This window comes from Meleagris gallopavo, chromosome 1, assembly GCF_905368555.1.
Source record: "Meleagris gallopavo chromosome 1, MGAL_WU_HG_1.1, whole genome shotgun sequence".
NCBI classification, from domain to species: Eukaryota; Metazoa; Chordata; class Aves; order Galliformes; family Phasianidae; genus Meleagris; species Meleagris gallopavo.
In genome coordinates, this window is record NC_139404.1 from 130,504,144 (window position 1) to 130,525,085 (window position 20,942).

At 37.2% G+C, this 20,942-nt stretch overlaps 1 protein-coding gene across 7 annotated transcripts in view; it reads right to left on the reverse strand.

Moving 5' to 3' along the window:
* Nucleotides 1–20,942, reverse strand: part of REV1 (REV1 DNA directed polymerase) — a 52,745-nt gene that overhangs the window by 26,707 nt on the left and 5,096 nt on the right. For 6 of the 7 annotated variants that reach the window (XM_085213945.1, XM_085213936.1, XM_085213927.1 and 3 more), the window contains 7 exons: nt 12,301–12,367; nt 11,471–11,603; nt 9,401–9,569; nt 6,901–7,050; nt 3,931–4,646; nt 2,019–2,126; nt 426–542 (listed from right to left, as the gene is read on the reverse strand). In XM_085213945.1, coding sequence (XP_085070071.1) covers nt 426–542; nt 2,019–2,126; nt 3,931–4,646; nt 6,901–7,050; nt 9,401–9,569; nt 11,471–11,603; nt 12,301–12,357 — 1,450 coding nt within the window. In that variant the 5' untranslated portion in view covers nt 12,358–12,367. Of the gene's footprint in view, nt 1–425; nt 543–2,018; nt 2,127–3,930; nt 4,647–6,900; nt 7,051–9,400; nt 9,570–11,470; nt 11,606–12,300; nt 12,368–20,942 lie in introns of those variants that run through there. The other variant, XM_085213954.1, reaches the window with a different exon arrangement.

Here is a 20,942-nt window from a genome sequence, read left to right on the forward strand (position 1 = left end):
ATCGTACACATATACAATTCAAAAGCCAACTTCAACCGATCAATTTCTCACTGGCCACGTACTGCCATTTCTACTTTAATAATTAAAAAAAATAATCATTGTTCTTCTTTACAAAAGGCTTACTCAGAACCAAGTGATCCCGTGTGATCTCTATCTCTTACTTAAAAGAAGTACTTAATATACCTTATACTCAATGAAATCTAAAATTACTCTAAAAGGATTCACCCACCCTGAGCCAAGAAAGCTGAAAAAAAAGTCACAGTGGCCTATTATTACTGAAGCCACAGCGCATTAAGTTGTCCAAAGATATTTCTTTAACTGAAATTCCACATATGAAAACAGTTTATCCACTGTGCACTTGTTAATAACTTTAAGGAAAAAGTCTTCAATTAGAAAACAATTTAAACAAATAGACTTATCTGTACCTGCTTTGCCATTCAATAGCTTATTCTGGTAATATTGCCATTCAAGCTGGGGGTTTGCACCAGGGCGCAGCGGTGCCTTTCCTGCACCTCTGTTGCTAGTAACAGCTACTGGCTTTCCTGTGGAGAAAAAGATGCATGTACTTACAAGAGTATAATACCTTATAATTTTAATAGTAGCCTAAATAGGGTAAGATTATAAAGATGTCTACTTTACGTCTTGCAATTTCTTTCAAGATCATACACTCTTCCAACATTAAGGAGGAAGTAGCTATGAAAGTGACTTTGCACTGTGACTATGAACTTCTGTGACTGCATTTAGACAGCAAAAACAAGTTTTGAACAGGTGAATTGCAGCCATTCTTGTTTCTCTTTATGAATACTATAAACCACGTTGTGAAACTTCACCAATGCCCTATTAATTTGTTAGTTCAAAGCACAGCAAACAACATACCAATTTTAAATACTTGTTTAAACATATTTATTAGCTTAAATAAAAGAGTGTACATATACCAACACACTCAACTCCATTTGCTAAATTACCTGCACAATATCAAATCTGTAGCTAAACTTTTGACTCTTCAGTAACATCAACACCTCGTAATTTTTCTTAGCAAACTAATATATGCACTGAAAGTTCTGGCAGACTTCTGTGGAACAGGCAGAAAAATATCTGCAGGAAATCCTAGGTTCTTTTTATTTGAGCAAAGGAATTTTAAACTTGGCAGGATATTCAGTTAAAAAAAAAATGCACAGATACTAGTATTATCTTTAACATTATTGCTCCTGCTTTTGGAGGGAAGAGAGAAAAGTTATTATACAGCTTACTCTTCTTACCCAAGCTTTAAAATGGATACTAGATGTTCACCACAGCACCAAGTCTTCAGATTTGTGCATCAATGATGTTCAACAATTACATAGAACAGCTTGTATTTCCACTTCCAAATATTATATTTGAAATAGAACAAAACAACAAACCCAAAACAAAACCCAACCCCTAAGTCTTATGTGTGATCACATACTTCAACTTCTAAATGTCAGCTAAACTGTTCATCCTCCAATAATAATTCAGGTATAAAACCTTAGACAGGAAAAGGAAGGAGAGGCAAATTTCTCATGAAAAAATTATTCATGCAAAGAGACAATACCCAGTCTTGATGTTTCCACCATTCTAATTAAACAAAGCTCCTTAGACTGCTTTAGGAAAACCACTGAATATTCCACTTTTTTTTTTTTTTCCTTTTTCTTTCTTAACAGAGTGAACAAAATCCACTTTTAGTGCAAACAAAATTTGATCCCCAATTTCTTATATGGTAGATCTAATTGGATAGGTGCAACAGTAATGGGAATAGTTACTCCAGATCTTATTTTATTTAGACACTGACAACAAACAGCCAAGGGAATTCAGTTCTCTCTTCCACTTGCGTTCGTACTGCGAGGAAACATGACAATGGAAAGTTGCATGGTCTGAATATCAGACAAAGATGCCAAAAAACAGACTAACATGTAAAAGTCGTGTTTGAAGCGTACAGTCCTTTTTGTTTGTTTAAGAAGTCTCAGTGTAGTAAGTTGTAATATTGAGAACTGAATACTGACCTTTGAGATCGGGTCTATTTCGGATCGCCACAGACACAAAGAAGCAATCCATATCCACGTGCATTATACAGCTCTGTGGCTTGGCTGAGCTCGCAACAGACACAATACCTAATATGAAGATACACCAATAGAAAACTTGAACCCTAATTGATATACTTTGGTACTAATTACAGCAGTCATCAAGGACTATAATCAATTTTTTACTACCTTCAGTTAAAGAATTTGTTTCTTCTCACCTAGAGAGCACATACATTTCCTAAATTCTCGAAGAAATGTAAACATAAACAGCAGCCAAACAACCTAAGCAATGCATCAATTTGAGAGTTTCAATTTTATTTTCATCTCATTAAGACTTTTTACCTTGCTATAACAAGTTCCCTCAACAGAAGGTTAGCGTATGTTGTGGAAACAAAGTCATAAACTGCAGTATGATAATATTCAATCTGCAGCAGAGAACTTTATCCATTTTTCTTCATCAATCAGAAGACTGTTCTAAAGTTAAAAAAATTTCAGCTGCACTTAGAATTCCCTTTGACTCTTCATGAAATACATCACAATGTGTTAAACCTTCCATGCAACTGGATTTTGTTGTTGCTGTACTGCACTCACATGCAAACACGTGAAGATAAGCAAGACAGCAGGGTAAGTTTTTCAGTCAGTAGCTAACATACTAGTAATACTTGTGTCAAGTAATCTAGATGATCATGTCTGCATGTCCGTGCTGATGACCAACCAGAGGAGACTAGAGCTAACAGAAAATCTTAATTTGAACAGTGCATAACAGTGAAAAAACACTTCACATATGAACTGATTTGTGTTGCTTGACAATCATGGTAACTGCTGAATATCAAAAAAAAAAAGTGCTTTCTCATTCTTAATAATTTACCATTTGGACTCCTTACTAAAAAAACCAAACAACTGTCTTATGAAGGGCATATTTACAAATCAAGTGATCAAATTAGCCCTTAAGATGCTGCTTTATGTGAATTAGACGAACTCTCTAGGCCAAATGGAAGTAAATATATATTAGCTTATCATACTTTGTCAGAAAATAGTATGCATTAAGGTATTCTTATAAGACAGCATGTTTTATAATTGGAGTGTCCTATGATAAACATATAATCAGTTAATTTACCTAACAATAAATTTTTAGAATGTGAAAATTTATCATCTGAAGCAAATTTTCATGCGATTACAAATGAGTATTTTTACAACACAGCAGAGTCAGAATCTTATCAATAGAACAGAACTAACCTTTTAATTGGATAAGACTATAAATTAGAGCTTCTCAAGATGCAAAATACTTAATCTCTTTGTGCAACACTTTGCCTCATAAATTACACACATTTTAATTTTGGCCCTTGGTGTGCAATATAATGACAAAACATTTCTCTTCCACAAGCCAGGTCCAGAACTACCATATGACACAACTACTCTTTAAACAGACACAGAGGTACACAGAAAACTTACTACCAGAAAATTTAGATTTTAACTCATTTCCGAATGTTGCTGCTTATATGTAGTTCAGTGTAAAAAAATTAAAAGATGAGTAACATTCTTGGTTGTTTTTTTCTTTTTTTCTTTTTTAAAGATTTTTCACATGGCAACTACAGACTTGTGCATTTAGATAGATGTATTTTTTCCCCTCGATCAATCTATATGTCTTGGTATTATTTCTACAAGAAAGAAATGAACACAGATCAGTGCATCACATTAGGTCACAATTTAACAAATAAATACAGAAGTAGCAGAGCCTTCAGTTTTCACTGAATCAAAGTCACCAAGCTTTTCCAGATAGCCTGACTGCAATGTGAATATTGAACATTACCCTGCTTAGTCTCTGGTAGACCTTTAGTACATGAACAAAGATAAGGCACCTTCTCAAAATAAACCTTCTTAAACAAGTATCTACCTGTGTCAGTTTTAAGTGCAGACCTGCCTGCTTTCCATTTTTTTAATTTTTCCCTTCCTGGAAAGACACCGCTGTTTTTTCTCTGTAGGCTGTTGACAAACTCAGTCAATTCACACTTCCATGTTGATATATGATGTAATCTTGAACGTGAATAAAAGTCAGAAATAAAACTACAATCTGAAGATTTGGACACAGATAAGGAAGCTGTCTTGCTCGGAGCAGGTACAGAAGTGCTTTTTGTGCTTGAAGGCCCCTGAACAGTGGAGTGGTGAGCACCATTTATTTTAGTATTACTGTGCAAAGATGAAGATGAGGATGAATTACTCATAGTCCTATGTGGATTCCACGAAAAGTCTGTATTTTTGTTGCTTTGCTGCAACTGCTGCATTGTGCAGTCTCTAAAGTCAACGATGCCTTTTTCAGGTTTCCCCTCCTCCTGCACAGAGCCTGGAGAGAACCTACTTGCAACGCTGTTGCTGGAGGGCACCAAGCAATCCTGTGTCTTTAAGGCACTGGTACAAATGTTAGGCGTGTGTCCATTAAAAATGGCAGTGCTGTCTTTGTGAGATTGAATCCCATTTTGTTTTTTTTCAGGAAGGATCTGGTCCAGCTCTGTAAATCCCAACCCATCACTGTCTTCTTCCAGTTCTTCATTCCAGCTACTTATTCCATTGGGTGTGATCTCACTTTCCATCTCACACTGCTTAATGTGATTTCTGAAACAGACAGGTGACAGATAATTTAATATAATTTCTTTTATTAACAAGCTACATTTACAGGTCACTTCAAGTACTTATCTAACCAACTGTTATCAATATGTAACTGATAAGTTTTTACAGTCAGTCTCAAGACAAGTATCTCAAATTCTGAGCTACATCTTCTCAATAGGACAAAATACCACACAGCAGACTGAGCACATTTGTTGTGTTATTGCTGCAGTGTTACCAAAGTTTACACAGCTTTCCTAATACGAGCACAATTCTGGGCATTTCTATTTCCAAAGCATTAAATTTGATTATCAGTCTCCAGTGTAACTACAATAATTCTTTTATTAACAGAACAGTTACACTGCCATGGATAGCATAGTAGTGCAGAAATATGCAACTATCAGGAGTTATCTTTATAGAAAGAGATGCTATTTTTTCATCTAGTTACCAAAAAAGTACACACAGAAAACTTCTGTTTTTTAAAAATGATTTAGATTAGAGTGTTGGATTCATTTTATCTTTTCTCAAGAAAAAGATTGTTCAAGCTCTGTAAATCCAACATACTCTTGGCTTTCAACGAAAACCCGAACAGATTATTTTTCATCATCTAAGTGTGTAAAACAAAATAGCCTCCCACAAGTGCACCAGCAATTTACATTCACCCAGATGATGTAAAGACTAAGATTTAAAAAATTAATGATGTAACAATCTTAAGTAGAATTAAAAACAGAGCCTTCAAAAGCTGTACATATTCTGCTGGAAAATAAAAACAACCACCGCTCCCAATTCCCAAAGCTACCAATTTAAGTACAGTCACAAAAAAACATGGGTAATAATTAATTATCCAGTATACCAGTAAAATCAGAAGCCCAATTAACTGTGATAATTTGGGTAAGACTATCAAAATTATAAATTACATTCAACATAACAGTTTGAAGAGTTGCATGCTTGAAAGTGGCATATCCTGTGGTACAAACTACATACCAGGCTTTTAAATACACAACTTGAGTCTAAATTCATATTTTTGGAAGTATGAATATTCCTCTCATTTAAAAACCATTAACAATGCAATAGTAAGAGATGACAGTGATCATATCACTCCCTGTTTAAAATATTCATAATAAATACTGCTTAGGATATTCATTTTGTGGCACCAGCTTAATTTATCCCTGAAACTGTAAAGTCTCTCTCGTGGAAAGTCTCCTCAGCAATACAAACAGGTCACTGTTACAAATGAATATTATCATCTTGTTCAGTATCTTTGACACTCCTTGAGCAATGGCATTGATCGATGACCTCCAGAGGTCCCTTTCAACCTCAACTATTCCACAATTCTTGTCTCTGAACAACAAATATGTAACATCTGTTTTTGAAAAAGATGCAATGATCAACTTAATTACAAAACACATCGTTCAAAGTAAAAGGCTTTTCACCTTCTGATTCTTCCATAGGAGTTCTGCTGAAGCCTTTGATTCTGTTCCCTTCCTGCATTTTTTTAACATAATTCCTTCTGTTATAATTGGACTTTTTAATCCATTTTCATACCAGCTTTTTGTTTTTGAAATAAAGACCTACTTTTCAGTGTTATCAGTCATAATCCTTTAAATTATGCCTGTTGCTTTAACACACACATGCTGTATCCAATTGGACTCTCAGGTCACACTACTGATGAAAGTATCACTCAAAGATTAGAGACAAGACTTGGAGTCAAGATTATCGTAGTTCCATCCTCACTTCCTCATAGGATCATAGAATTATCAGATATCCCGAGTTGGAAGGGACTCACAAGAATAATTATGTCCAACTCCTGCCTCCTTAGAGGAACACCCAAAATTTCAACCCTATGTCTGAGAGCAGTGTCCAAACGCTTCTCATATTCCATCAACCTGAGGTCATGATCACCACCATGGGGAGCTCGCTCCAGTGCCTGCTCTTTCCTTAACACTCAACCTGATCCTCCCCTGACACAGCTCCATGCCTTTCTTTCAGGTCCTGTCATCGTCACCAAAGAGAACAGATCAGTGTTTGCCCCTCCCTTGACTGCCTTCATAAGGAAGCTCTAGACCACAATGAGATCTCCACAGTTTCATCTTCTCCAAGCTGAAGAATACTATAACCACAGAATTATACCTTACTTTTAAATTTCAGTATCTCAAAGTTTCCCTCCTACAGAGGGAAAAAAAAAATAATGCTATCTAGTTATAAATGCTAGCCCATTATGAGTGAATGATTCACATCAGCATATAAGATTAGAAACACTTACACCCTGTTGAGATCTTTAGCTATATTGCTTGGACCTGGCACAGCATCTTCAGGTTTGCATATGCTATTAAAATTGAGACCTTTTTGAACACTTGACTGCTTGGTGTAAAGCTGATATGGAATGTGTGAGAGGAGACGCCCAGCTTTAATGCTGAAACAAAAGAAAAGGAATAGGTTACTACTAAAAGTACTTTAAAAGCAACGTACAGTATGTGGTTATTTTCAGTGATACCCATTAATGTTCTGCTATGAATACTTACCACCCCTTCCAAAACCTTCTTCGCTCTACAAACTGGATTGAAGAAAGAAGTTATTTGTAATGCAGTGACTGTTACTAAAAAAGACATTTGCACAGTTATATCAGTCAGTTGCCTACAACTATTTCTCTAGGTAATACACAGAAATCCCAAATATTTCATTTCAAGAACAACACTCAGTCAAAAAAATAATCTCATGTATGGTCCAGCTTATTCCAAACGAACAACAGCGACTGAATTCTTTAACTTGGCACAACACAAGTACCACAGATCCCAGCAAATTTGGGTAGAACCTAGAAGAGGCCAGCTTCTACTTTTTCCATTCCAAAACGATAATTACACCTTCTTGTAAGAAAATCCACTGACAAAAAGCTACAGACCTTTCACAAATATCTACCACACTCTTTCCAGTTCTGTTCCATGTTCCACTCTCCCTTTTTTTTCCCCCCCTTTGAAACAGCAATTATACTTCAGTAACTGCTAAATTGCTTATCAAAGTCATGGACTTTGAAGTGGAATCCTCTCAAAAATACATCATCTCGTGATTTCAGCTCTCTGTACCAATGCCTGTTGCTAGTGGAAAAAGATAACACCCTTCCCAGCCTATACTCCACCTCTCCTTCATGTACAACTTGTCATACTGCACACTGTCACAGAGGCAAAAGCTTCTTACAACAGAGGAACCTCTTTTATATCAAAGAAGCTTAATATTAGTGTTCAGTTTTGAAGATACAATTGGACTTAAATTTTTAAAGAGAATTTAGCTCAGTGACATATGAACTTCTTTGCTGCTCTTCAACACCTGAACACTTTCTTCCAGAGGTGTGCTTTTTAACTAGCTCAACTGTAACACTGTTAAGGGAATTTGACAGTGGAATAGAATCCCTTATGTGGAGCTGTCTTGTGGCAATTAGAGAAGAATGTAATGGGAGACTGCATTACCTAATTAGATAAATTAAAGCTAGCTAGCATATACATAGAGACATGCTAAGGTTTTTATGGGATGGTAAAAACAGCCCTCAAATGTATCACTTCAGTATTGTTTGATATGATAGCATATTGCATTTAGAAAGGAACATGATTTACATTATGTATCGCCAGAGCTGAAACTAACATGGGAGAGTCCCAAAGTTTTATATACAGAAAAAGGTAATACAGCAAATAAGCTAATACAAGTGCTTATAATGTTCCTTGTATCACTCTGAACTTGCCTAACCATCCACACAGCATCTCAAAGTCATTACAGTAATTTCAAGGTCATCAGAAAAATCAAGAAACATTTACTTAACATTTTTTTTAATGCTAAGATATTAGCTACTGGAGTAACTCCTCCACTACATCAATATACAGTCTGCTGTTTGGTTTTTTCTCTCTCCAAGCTGTATTAAGATGCAGCAACCTTATTGTAGACACATCTCTCAACACCCCTCCCCACACTCCCTAGAACACAGACTCTAGAATCACTGAAAAAAATTAGGTTGGAAAGGATCTCTGCAGGTCTCCAGTCCAAATCATACTAAAACCAGAGCTAACTCTTTAAGGCCACCCAGGGTTGACACAACTGCTCCTCAATGTAGACTCCTGTAGACCCTCAGTCCTTTTACAAAGCTGCCTCCTAGCCAGTCAGTTTCCAGCCTCTCCAGCTGCATGGAGTAAATTTTGTTCCAGGTCACGACTCTGCATTTGATTTTGTTGAAATTAATGAAGTTTCTTAAGAACCTCAAGATAACTTCAGTTGATCTTATGCATTTCAGTGAGTGGAGGAACCAAAAGATGTGCTATTTGGATAAAAAACCTTGGGTTTAGTTTTGTTTTTACAAGTCAAATTATGATAGATCTTAAGGTAGAATAATTTCAGTTTTATGAAAATGCTTTTAAATTGACATTATTCTTTATTTACAGATTAGATGAAACTCATGCGAAACACAAGGCAAGAGGTTAATTAAGAAACATCATCTGGTATTTATTTAAAATATTGAGGACTAATCCAGTCGGTGGACATGAAATTGGAGTGAACAGGATAACGTTCAGTTTTGTGCTAGGCCTGACATTTCCTGAATGTTCTCAGTAAAGTTTCTTAAGGAGCAGTCACTGAGATACAAATCTTCAATACAACAGCTGTAATTTTACTCAGCTGTTGCAATAATTTGCTAAAATCTTTTATAAAGCTATTTTTCCAGATTTCAAGCCTGCCCCACAACCTTTTCCCTTCAAGGAATTCAAAAGCAACAGACCTAAACTTACCTTTCCATTATCCACTCTGGTCGAACTACTTTTTCTCCTTTCAGTTCTTTTATTTTGGCATTTGGCAGATTTGTGGCAATGATGTGCGTTGTTTTTGATCTGGAATAATACACATGGTATTGACCTCCATGCAACATCATAAGCCGTCTTAACTCATCAGCTGAGGGATCTATAAAATTTAAAAACAAATATTCCTGCTTTGTGTCAGCAAATACAGTAAGAAAAATGGTAGCTGAGAAATACAATGCCCTGATCAGAAGGAGTGCAAAGGGCTGTTCTTCCCCCAAAAGCTTTGCATGTTCTTCAAAGACCAAACCAGAAATGCATCTCTGAAGAAACGTAGAAAACCACATTTCTAAAAAGACTGATTCAAAATGCAAACATTCTGCTTGTTACTGAGGATATTTCCACGTATGTATGAAGGAAGCATGAAAAAAGAAAAAACACAAGAGAATTTGATGCTTCACTACTTCTAAAAAAACATTTTACTGCAAAAAAAAAAAACAAAGAACAAGTATTAGATTAACTAGTATGTTGATCAAAGTTTGGGAGAGCAGTTTACATCCAGAAAAAATAGAATTAATATCAAAAAGGTTCAGTAACAGCAAAGAACTCCTGCGCTACAATTTCTGACTCACAGAAGTAGCTAACCCGCTTTTCTTTACCAGACTATTCCTTAATTCCTCTGGGGAACAGAGACTACCTTGCAAACAAACATCTCTTCTTACTCCCTCTAACATTTCTTATCCCCTCAGACTACTGTAGCAGCTATTCCTTCTTACATGATTGGGAAAAAAAAAAAAAAAAAGCAACTTAATGCGTGAATAATTATTTTGCAAGCAGCAGAGAAATAAAAGAAAAAAGCTTTTCAAAAACCTCTGCAGCGGTGGCACCTTGGCACTAAAAGGTTTGGGTGAGCTCTAACAAGTACAGATGTACTGAATTCCACATTAGGCACAAGATACCAAGAGTCCATCAACACAGGAAGGAAGAATAAGTTTATTTTTGCAATAATTAAGCTACAATTCTCTCCAGAGGCTTACTGTCAACTCTCAAAACAGTTTAACCATCTAACTTAACTAAAGATACTGCACATGATCTTCAAAGCATTCTGTCTCCTCCAGTCTTGCAAACATCCATCTTGTGGATCCCTATTCGGGAACTACTGCCCTGAACACTAAAAGTAAATGCTGGAGTTTCAACAAAGAAACTGTCTGTATTAAATACCTGATCCAGCTGTACTCATAGTTTAATCTTTTTCAGACTGTGTGAATCACAGCTCTTCCCCACGCTCAAACTAGCCGTGCTCCATATCACAGATGCTGCACACATCAGTTATGTAACAGTAACAACATTCTTGGCATAGGACCCTGAATAAGGCTTCTGGGAAGTTTCAAAAAGGTTATTAAGCTGCTTTAGGGAACCCAGGAGAAATATGAATATACGTATGGTAGATTAAAAATCTTACTCCAGTTAGCATGCATTGCACTTGTCAGTCCACCACATACAGGCAATGCATATCTATGCTTAGCTCATTCAATACTGATGGGTTCACTGTCTCAAGTATTACACCACTCTGAGCAAGAAAATCCCTATACATCCATTCAAACATAAATTTAACAAATATGCTGTGTGTCCAATGCAACCGTTATCGGTTTGAAAGAGTAATATTTGAATTTGTAGGAGTATAGTGGTACTTAAAGGGATTTAAAAACATTAACTGTTGAACAAATGTATCATCCACTCAGACATCTAGGTTTCACTTTTAATAAGTGAAATAGTAAGTCAAGACTTGTAAAAGGCAGAAAAATTATTTCCTATTTCTACCAGTGACCATTCATGTAAGTGATCTAGTAAAGTAATATTTATATTCAGAAAACAAATGTGATTTCATATAGAAAACCATTATTGTGAAATACAAAGGAAAGTTAAACACAAAACTTAAGATACACAATAATTGCCACATAGTTAGCTGCAAATAATCGTATTTCACATTTCTTTACTCCAGTTAGGATAGTAGGTAGACACTGCAACAAGACAGAACAGATCCTTAAAAAACAAAAGCTTCACCTGTAAAGCCATTGACATAGATGGCGACGCCACTAAAGATACTTGATGAATTCCCATCCCTCTGGTGTTGTATGGCTGAATCTGACCGGAACTGATCCTCCAGTTTCTTAACCTTTGCTGACATGTACCCTCCCTAGTTTTTAAATTAAAAACAAACAAACAAAGAAAACCAAATTCATTATGCCAGTCCTGTTTTATGTTTACAGACTAAAACAAGCAAGTTACAGGAAGCTGGAAAAGCATGCAACATTCTCTCAAATTGATTTTTGCTGACATACAAAAGACACATTCATCTTGCAAACAAAAAACGCCAAATCCTCAACTTAAAATTCTTATCTGCAAGATAAACTGCATCTTTCTGCCAGTATGCCAGGACTTATTTCATACTTCTTTATTCTTATTCTCTAAGAAAAAAAAATCTCTCTCTAAAAATGTTCTTATGAAGAAAGAAAACAGAAATCAGGGAGTGATGCGAGTTTAGATGCTAAGCCGAAGCTCTCACAATGTTTGCTCAGCAATAAAGAATGTAGTGATAACAACTAAAAATATTCTTACAATTACTTGGTTTAGCTTTTAAGTGGTGGTTAAAGCTACTCAAGGTTCTGTATATCCTAAAAAGTCACTTTAGCTGATGACTCTAAATTAAGACTTCAACACACGACTGATGTTCAAAAGAAATTTTAAGAATTAAGTTTTACAAGTGAAGCAAAAGAGTTCAATTTACAGCATACCTTCGGCATACTTGACAAAATTCTAAACCCTTCTCAGCCATAATGCCATTTGTTTTTTTTGAAAAGCAAATAATAAAAATCACTTGGTTTTAAACATACCCATCCTCCCCAGCCATCGCCTTCACCAGCCCGTTTCCTCCATCCACCTCGCCTCATACTGAAGCTTCTGCATAAAAGAAAAATGCACAGTTAGATGTTCAGTAATGCTGTCAGTGACATCTCAGCGATTCCTTCCACAGAATATCACAAAAATTACAATGGCCAGGCATTGAAGTATATGAGTTGCCTTTAACACAAACTAAAAAATTGCATATAATTCCAGTTAGTCAATTTTGTAGTAACTTACAGAAAAAAGTCCTTACAAAGTTCAGTACTTTGCTCATCATACCTCTCCTATAAGCAATGAAAACCAGAAGGTTCTTAAGTACCATTGCTACCATTCATGAAAAATACTGCCCCAAACTAGAAGAGTCTTTTCTTTCATTTTTAATATTACCTATGTGGCAGGATGCAAGCAGACATCTCCTGACATGAAAGTGGATTATCTTACCAGTGGATTTAGAGCTAATCATAACAGGTCCAAACATTTGTTGTTTCAGTGCAAGAGAATTACATAAAAGAAAAAAAAAAAAAAAGGTTTTTTTTCCAATGAAAAGTCAGTTATTTAAATGAAACAGTACAATCTACAGCTAGGTTTCTTTAAAAAATAAACCTAGCCAGCCAAATTACAGCTTTCAGTTATGTAATACACTTATCCCCAGACCATGAGCTGTACACAGCAGTGTCCCCAGATGAGCCATTAGTGAGCTACAACAGAACTGGTGGAGAGAAAGAAATGTTTTGGACTGTAGCCAACTGCTCACTGTACCCAAGTGATCCACACTGACTATAGCTGCTGTAACACCAATTTTAAAATACTGATTAACAGTGCGGTCTGATCAGGAGGTCACTGCTGCTATATTATATCTCTCATTTTCTATTCTAACTAGTCCCCAAATTACAAACACTCTTTTGCCTTTTAGGGCTACAAGCTCTTAGCACGATGACAGGAATAGGACCTGGTATACCCTGAAACTAAGATTTAAGCCAGTCACTTTTATTTTATTAAATATTTCTTTATAATCCACACAAATGCATGAAAATGCAGTTTATAATACAAAAGGAAGTCCACTGATTTTTTCTCTTCCTCTTCTGCTTTTGAGAAGATATCTACTCTATGGACACAGAATCACAAAGTAGTGGAGCACAGAATCTTCCCTTGCTCTTCAGCTTACCAGGATGTATATGCAGGTGTATATGGAGATAATTACCCACTTTGGTCACTTACCTATCCAGACACCAGCATGCACTGTTCTGGAGACTGCCTGATTTACCACATTAAAATATTATTTCCTCTGCAAAACTTGGCTAAAATTCGAATTGCAGCCTTAAATCCCTTTTGTTCTCGAGTTACCAAGCAGGCATACTCTGAAATCCAGCTAAATCCCCCTGGACTGCAGGCATGTCTCACTGCAGAAAAAAAAAGTCAGCTGCAGGCAGGTTTTCAGAAATATGATCATTTTCATGTAATATTGTGAACAGGCCAAATTAGGTACCAACAGAATTGAAGCAAAGCAAGTATAACACACTTCAGTAGTGTGTTTCAGGATCTCTGCAAACACAGGAACATCACGATGCACCTGGTTCTATTCTTCTCATGTTTGCTGTAATTTGATACATAACCTACACACATGTATATAATTATCAAGATTAATCATTTGTCAAGAAGATTAGCTCTACATCAACAACCAAAACAATGCCATCTCTCCCCATTATGTCACATTTTCTCTCCAGATACTCGTGTTTCTTGTGGATTTTCCATCAACTCATGTAAACTGTAATTCAAATGTATCTGGCTGAGACTGTATGAGACCCACATAAGTCACCAGTAGTCTTACAGGTATGTTCTTGATTTCAATCACACAGTTCCTGATCAGCACATTAGCTATTCTGAGCTTTGTATTTTAACAAGCAAGAGGTTGCCTATAAGTCCTTCCACTATCAGTAAAATGAAAACAAAAATATCCAATGCCTGCTAAACCAAAGAACTTTTCCACAACAGGAAACTTTCCTGAAACCTTGAAAAATGAAATTCCTGTTTAGGACACAGGGAGGTGAGGAAGAAAAATCTCTAGTTCAAAAGCCAATAGCTCAGATCATCACAACCAGTAGAGCAAACAAAAATCATAAACTAGGACACAGCTGTGATTAACTAAAAATTAGATAAACACAACTCTTTTCGGTCAGTGTGTTAAAAAACACAACATATGAACTGCTCAGAAGTTGTCTTCCTAGAGTCCTCAGAACTAGAGAAACCAGGCTGCAATGCTTACTTTCAACATCTGATAATGATTTACAATTTCCTTGGCAGAGATGATTTTTGACCCAGCCCCTTCAAATCTATACACACAAGTTAAAAACACAGTATTCCAATGATTACTAGATGTCTCTCTCTGGGTTACCTCCTAAAAGTTGGGGATTGTTTACTTAATTTCTCCCTATGTAGTTTCACAAACCGAGTGATAAACCAAGGTTTTTGGAATACGGAGAATCTCCACTACTCCCTCTTCACGAGGAGCCACACACAAGGAAAAGACAAGAAACCACAGGTACAAGCTGTTTCAGGACTGGTTTTGTCTTGATATAAGACATTTTTTTACAGTGGGAATAACTGGTCACTCGAACAGCCTCCCCAGTGACGTTGTGCAGTCCCCATCACTGGAGGTTTTCAGTACGTGACCGGACAGGGTGCCAGACAATCTCAGCCAGGTTCCCTTTTCTCCTGAAAGGCTGCACCTGATATTCTTTCAAGGTCTCTTCCAACCTGGGCTGTTCAACAATCCTGCTAAAGCATTGAGCTTCCAGTGCAACTTTTTCTTTGAAAATGAAGATAACCTCCAGAGCTGCTTTTCTGAAACCTAAGGAACAAATGAACGTAAAAAACATCTTGCACAGATTAAATCATTAAAAACATTAAATCAGAGAAAAAAGTTAAGCAAGACTTGAAGCATGTTCACTGCTTCACAAAACAAGAACTGAAAAGATGATACAAAGCTCTCTCTACAGGAATCAGGACGAAGGGATGAGTAACAGAAATGCTTTGTGAAGAGCCCTCAAAGTGGTGGTGTAGAGAATCAATAGAGGGGACTTGGTAAAGTGAACCACCATAATACATCATTTTTAGGACTTCTCCAGAGCAAAGACAATCTACAAAATGACCCTCTGAACAGGAAAAAAGTTTATAAATAAAACTGAAATGCTTATTCTCTGGACTGGGAACAAAAACAAATCCCCAACAAACTGTAACTGCACAGTAGGCTGTAATGATTGAAGTAGTATTCTTAAGAACAGAAACCAAGTTTTTCTGTGCAAGAGGAAGAAGTTTTCAAGGCAATAAATAAATATATATATATATATATATATATATATATAGAATAGTCATATTAAGAATTCCTGTCCTCATAACTACCACAGTTTGGCCCTATGACTTTCAAGAGTACACACAGTATAAATCTCAGTGTTCGGCCAAGTAGGATTCTTTAACTAAAGTTCACATTTCTACTGGGAGATGTTTTTCAAAACAGAAGCTCGAAGACCACCTAAGAGTTCTGATGCTTAGTACATGACTAGTGGCTCAGATACAGTCAGTATCACACTTGGAAACGATACGTAATGTCCCACTGCACAATGGTTTAGAGGCCTCACATTATACTTCTCAATCCACAACCACTCGATTTTATTATTAAAGACTGTTAATCAAACTTCACAGATCATTTAATGGAGTAAAAGGTTATATCTATTTTATGAATTCTATAAACTTGTTCACGTATATATAAGATTTGCATGGCAACCATGATATTTTTGACTGTAAAACAAGGGACGTAGATGTAGATGCTGATGTTAAGTATCTGAGTATCTGATTCAGGAAAGTTATTTCTTTGAAATACTTTAAAATCAGGATGATGTGGTTGTAAGGAGGCTTTCAGTTATTGGGATAGTTCAGATGACAGACAAACCCAGACCAAAACCACAAGTATTATGGGGAAAATGCATTAGAGCACGGAATATCGTCTTCCGTGGCTCTATAAGAAATGAATGTAGATTCCCATATGCTTTTTAATTCCAGGTCAGTACCAGTCCTGCCTGAATATGAGTCGGCACTGCCACAGTCTTCAGCATTCCCTTTTCCATTATGCAGAGACATTTCCATTCCCTCTTCAAGTGATCAACCTCAGTCTGGCAGAATTTACACTTTGCAGTATGTGAAAGCACATAAACTATCAGTAAAGACAACCAGAGGCTGCACCATGACTCAACAGTCAGCCCTGCCAGACCTCTGTCTAAATGCAAAGCACAGCTTCTAATGCATGTAGCACAATCCCTAGATACTGAAAGTTGAATGGAAGTGTAACACAGTAACATACATTGTTTTTTTGCGCAGAATGAACACTATCAATATCCTTTAATGCAAAATAAACTGATTTAATTCATTTATTCAACCACAAACGGTACTTTTGAAGCTGCAACTCTAGTGCCACCAGAAGTACAGCTATCTCAGGCCATTGCTAACGAACATCAGAATCTTCTGCCTGAACCATAGATTGAATCCATCCCAGCTCAGCAGGACTTAAAAGTTGTTTCCAGCAAACGGGTACTTTGTGGCCTGTTTGAGTTTCATGCATTTAGGTTCCAGCTCCCACATCAAACTCACCACTGTGCTTGGCACTAGGCTGCAAGTTTGTTGAGGAAAGAACGGTCTTACATGTTTACACATTTCTCAGCACATGAGACCTGTTCTTGGCTGAGTCTTCTGGAAAAAAGCTGCTGCAATAGAGTCTGTATCTTTTTTTTTTTTTTTTTTTTTTACTACATACTAAAAATCTCAGAATCCAATAAACAGATTTCAAAATAAAGATAGTTCAAGTTGGCTTTTTTTTTTTTTTTTTTTTTTTTTTTTTTTTAAAGAGACCTAGGATTTGAGGCACTTGAGTTAACAACATTGTTCTGTGTTAAACTAAGTAGGACAGTGCAAAGCGACTGAATTTTATTCTAGATTGGAAATAAACAACTCAGGGTGAAGTTCCACAAGATGGATGAGTCAACTCAATGTCTGCAAGCCACCAAAAGGAATGAAGCTGCTCTTCAACCTCTGATAGCCTAACGGGCTTTATCCCTTATTCCCAACTTCTACTCTTAACTCTGCATTCACATGACCCTCACGACTGCTGCTATGTGCCAATTCAACTTGCTGAATCAGAAAAAAAATCCTATGATTGTATAGGTTAGTTTCTCACCTGTTCAGTGTTCTGAACTGAGTCTCAACAGGATTGCACAAAGACAAAATAGATGAGCAAGAAAAAGGAGTGAGTAGGACTGGTCCATTCACTGCTGATACAACTTGAAGACTATTTCAGCCATTTCTGGAAAGCAACTTTTAAGTCACTGCTACAATCAACTAACTGTGCCGTAAATGGGGACACAGATTTGCAGGGAGCAAGTTACTGCTTACTAACTAGCCCTGCTTACATCCTCCCCCAGTGAACGAGAGCAGACTATCCTGGTTTTTTTGTTTTTGTTTTTGTTTTTCCCTCACAACAAAGTTTTCCACGAGAGTTACAATCAAACAGCACAGAAGCTAAGTCTGCTTCCCATCTTAATTCCCATGTGCCCATATTATAAACACTTCCAACTATAAGCACCTGTATTACTGCGTTCATCAGCAAGATCTGTTCTGCAATTCAACCTCTGATGGTATTTTAAAGCAACAGAAATGAAAAAAATCTGTCTCCAAAACCACCCAAAAGTATTCCTTTCTCCTGTAAGTAACCTGAGGAGTGTATGTTAGCAAAGAACAATCACGTTCAGTCAAGTAATGGACACAAAACTGCTAGTGGAAATGAGAAATTTAGAAATAGTATTTTTCAAAAAGATGAGTATCCACAGCATTGCCTAGAAAGGTGACATGCCATGCAACCTACATAATGAATGGAAAATCAGTTCTTCAGAATCAACTCCTTAAGGAGTTGATTCTGAAGTGAAGATGACTATCCCAAAACTGTGTTCCCTGCATTCTTTCATTTGAGTCTGGCAGAAAAAAAAAAATAAATAAAAAAAATCACAGAATCATAGAATCCCCAAGGTTGGAAAAGACCTACAAGATCATCCAGTCCAACCAGCCACCAATCACCCATAGTTCTCACTAAACCATGTCCCTCAACACAAAATCCAACCGTTCCTTGACCACCCCCAGGGTCGGTGACTCCACCACTTCCCTGGGCAGCCCATTCCAGTGCCTGACCACTCCTTCAGAAAAGTAGTATTTCCTAACGTCCAGCCTGAATCTCCCCTGGCACAGCTTGAAGCCATTCCCTCTAGTTCTATCACCAGTTACACAAGAGAAGAGGCCAACCCCCAGCTCACTACAACCTCCCTTCAGGTACTTATAGAAGCAATAAGGTCCCCCCTGAGCCTCCTCTTCTCCAGACTGAACAATCCCAGCTCCTTCAGCCACTCCTCATAAGGCCTGTGCTCCAGATCCCTCACAGCTCCACTGCCCTTCTTTGAACCCGCTCCAGGGCCTCAATGTCTTTCTTGCAGTGAGGGGCCCAAAACTGGACACAGCACTCGAGGTGCGGCCTCACCAGAGCTGAGTAGAGGGGGACAAGCGCTTCCCTGTTCCTGCTGACAAGTGGTACTCTGACCTTCAGTGCCAGCACTCTCCCAGAAAAAGACACAGGACAACCTTGCTAAATAAATTCAGTTTCCAAAATGACAATTTCTGCAAAAGTGGTCTTTATCTCAGATCAGTTTACTTTCACATCAACTACTAAATGCCTTCAAGACAAGCACTAAGGTGCTCTTATTTTGTTGGCTCATCATCATAACTGCCTAAAGCAGTTGTTCAGCACTTAACCATTTACACAAAGAACTGCACAGAACAAAAACGTTAACACCTTTTTCCAAATGACTTGGAGTCTGGGATAGATGACTTTATTTTTTTTTTTTTAAACTGTCACAGCTTAAGGAACCATGAACACAGGGTACAGAATGCAGCAGAGGACTTGCTGTCCTAGTGTAAGACAGTACATCACTGCACAGTCTGCACTAGCTTTGAACAATCTGTTTTCAACAAGACAGTCTTTTTGCTTTTATACATGGCATTTGAGATGGTTAGTTCTCTGAAAAATAGCAAGCCAGATTCAATTTGAGACCAACTGTCAATGCTTCACTCCCCTCTAGGAATAACACTCAGTAGCAGCTATAGTCCATTTAGAGCTTGTCACAGTAGAGGTTTAACTTGGTTGAATTTTTCTTCTGCTCATAGAAGACTCTGGCCCCTGTTTCAACATTTCTGCATTATTCGGTAATATTTCCCCCATCCCACCCCTAGAGTTCCTTAGTAACAAGTGGCTCCTCCTCATAAATTGTGACTGATAGATTCAACCACATAGCTCAACTCACTGCTTAGTTCAAATAGTCTTATTGCTGCAATACACTGGCAAATTTCAGCAACCAGCTTCATTATTTCTTTTAGTACTCATACTCTTTTGGGGCATAGCAATGTCCCCAAGAGGACAGAGCACACTCACAATCTTTATGCCAACTTCTAAGTGCCCAGATTCCAGAATAAAATCATTAAGTCAAATCAGAACAAGAAATCACTTGGAATTAGGAATCTGAATAAGCAATACACCAACTAGACTGTAAATCAAAACAAAAAATTTTCTTGGACTTCAGTATCTGAAAGAATAAGTGAGATGAATATGTAAGCTGGGTATTCTTCCTCCAAGCCTATGTATGTTTAGCTGCTCATAGTATTTAAGAATAAAGAACTATGCTATTCTTTTCTACAAAAAGAAAGGGTGAGCTGGTTGGTGTTTTGTTTGTGGAACTGAATAAATCAATAAAACTTGCTTAGGAAATGAAAATCTGGGCATACCTCAGCCTGACAACATCCAGTCCCACAACTCATGTCTTACCTATGAAGCCAGCAATGAAATGCAGGTAAAGCAGCAAGCAGGAAGCACATGTAAACAAAGATCTTTTACTCCAAGTAATGAGTCACTGCTACTGAATGCTTTAAGGCTTCCTAAGCACAACTAGAGGGAGTGTCTAAAAAGCTGGAGAAAAATTTAACAAGGCAGGAAAAATGGTAAGTGGAGGTATAAGTGTTCTTGAATAGATCAAAAAACAGGTAGAAATTTTAAGAGGTGTCCAAAACAAGGCACCTGTAGGTGCTCTGAAATTTTTAACAGTGAATTCAGAGGAACTGTTCTGGAGAAAACTTCTGACATACACCATCTTCATGTTTCCCAGGTCCCCTGGGCATGAAGTAAGCATACTGGTGAAATCATGTTGAAAGAGATAAGGGTTTTGATTGATTTTATGTATTTGCTTGGATATGCACGCATACATACAGATGTGTTTTTCCATGCACGCAGGTGAGTGCACAGAGGCACGTTAAACTTTTTGCTGATCTCTTGATTTATCCAGCATCCCAATTAACCACTTCAGTAATAATAGTAGCATAAAAACAAATCTGCACTCTGGACCAATGCTCTAAGGTAATGAGAAGGCTCCATTTCTTCTCTGCAGATTATTTTCTAGTAGAAACACCCTGGGCAGTTGTGCTTTCTGCTGAACTCAGTGTTATCAGTGTACACTGAGCAGATGCTGAGCAGACCAGGCTCTTCAGGAAAAGG